This window comes from Austrofundulus limnaeus, unplaced genomic scaffold (genome assembly GCF_001266775.1).
Source record: "Austrofundulus limnaeus strain Quisiro unplaced genomic scaffold, Austrofundulus_limnaeus-1.0 Scaffold220, whole genome shotgun sequence".
NCBI classification, from domain to species: domain Eukaryota; kingdom Metazoa; phylum Chordata; class Actinopteri; order Cyprinodontiformes; family Rivulidae; genus Austrofundulus; species Austrofundulus limnaeus.
Window position 1 is genome coordinate 354,504 of NW_013952622.1, and position 1,485 is coordinate 355,988.

At 38.6% G+C, this 1,485-nt stretch overlaps 1 protein-coding gene across 3 annotated transcripts in view; it reads left to right on the top strand.

The window, feature by feature from the left end:
• The window catches only part of tanc2a (tetratricopeptide repeat, ankyrin repeat and coiled-coil containing 2a), a gene marked incomplete in the record, with an annotated part of 85,481 nt that overhangs the window by 40,006 nt on the left and 43,990 nt on the right, over nt 1–1,485 (top strand). For all 3 annotated transcript variants that reach the window (XM_014019407.1, XM_014019408.1, XM_014019406.1), the window contains 1 exon segment: nt 833–955. In XM_014019407.1, coding sequence (XP_013874861.1) covers nt 833–955 — 123 coding nt within the window.

Below are 1,485 nucleotides of genomic sequence, written 5' to 3' on the forward strand. Positions count from 1 at the left end.
CCTGCGTCTGACCTCAAAGTGCACAAGCTTCAAACTTCAGCGTTGGCTGCGATTTTGAAGCTGAAATCGCGTTCGGTGTGAACGCAGCATTACTGCCGAGAGCCTGCAGGAGTCATGGGCGGGGTGTTTGGGGAAGTGGTGGGGGGGAGTTCGGCTTAAAAGACACGTCCCAGAGGTGTTTCTGGTCCCCATCTGTCATTTTGCTCCTCAGCATGGCTTCCTAGAATCGCTGCAGGATTTCTCAAAGATGCATGAATGAGTCAAAGCAAGGCTTTGGGCATGTTTTTTATGAGTATAACATTATAACACGATATAAAACTCAAAAAAGTTGATTTTACATGATATTGCCCGTTTAATGGTCATTTAGTAAATTTTAAGAGTTTTTATTGTACTAAACGATTCCGAACATTTACATCAAGTCTGTCTTGTGAGTAAAATACTGTATCTATGCTCCAGATAAAAATGATTTCACTGCTTCTTTGTGGTTTCAGTTACAGGAAAGGAAAAACYAAAAAGACACTCATGCAGTTTACGTCAGTGGAATCGTGATTTTTGTTTATCTCCTATTGATGGACAAGAAGCTTTGTCTTGCTTGATTTGTTATGATGAGTCATTTCTGATAAAATCATTCAGCTCATCAATTCAAATCAAATCTGAACTCCTGAAGAAAACAGGGTTTGTTTTAGAGAAAACAAGCTTAGTGTGATGGTCAATGTCATGTTGTTGGTTTAGGCTGAGAAAATGTTATAAATATAACCTGTGTCAATCTTAAATTTATTGAGCCCTTTCTCACTCAACCTCTGGAGGTTAAATGTGTCTTTGTTCCTTTTAGCCACTAGTTCAGCTCATCTTGAAGATCTAGCATACCTGGATGAGCAACGAGGACACATCCCTTCAAAGACGCCCCTCAGAATGCCCAGACAGAATTCCAGAAGTCATAATCAACACGACCGAGGTAAAGACACACATCTTCGCWGGAACAACTCAGACTTTGCAGCTGATTGTGTGCTTTCTTCTTTATTGTTTCTTCTGTATCTGTTTTGGACTGWAACTGTTTGAGCATCAAACCATTTTGCTCGTTCAAGACATTTCAGCTGTGGCTTGTAGCTTTTGTAATTTTTTTATGTATATGATTATTTCATTACAATTTTTCCCATGGAAAACATATTTGTCTTCCTACGTTTCCTCGTCTACTTTTTTGTTTGTCTACCCATCCATCTTTTTTCTCCTTATGTTTTCTTTATGTTTCATGTGCTTTTGCATCCCTTTTAGTATTTTTATGAGTTCTTATACATCACTTTAGTATTTTAGCAAGGTGCGTAGCAGTATGTCCTGATGCATCTCAGTAATCCAGGTAGAAAAAATCAAAAAGAAAAAATAAGTATAGGTCCTCTGGATGGGTTCTTCTTTAGTGAAATGTTTCATCTCTCCTCCAAGAGACTTCTTCAGTCAGATGAGTTTCAGGTGAACTCAGCCTTATAAGCA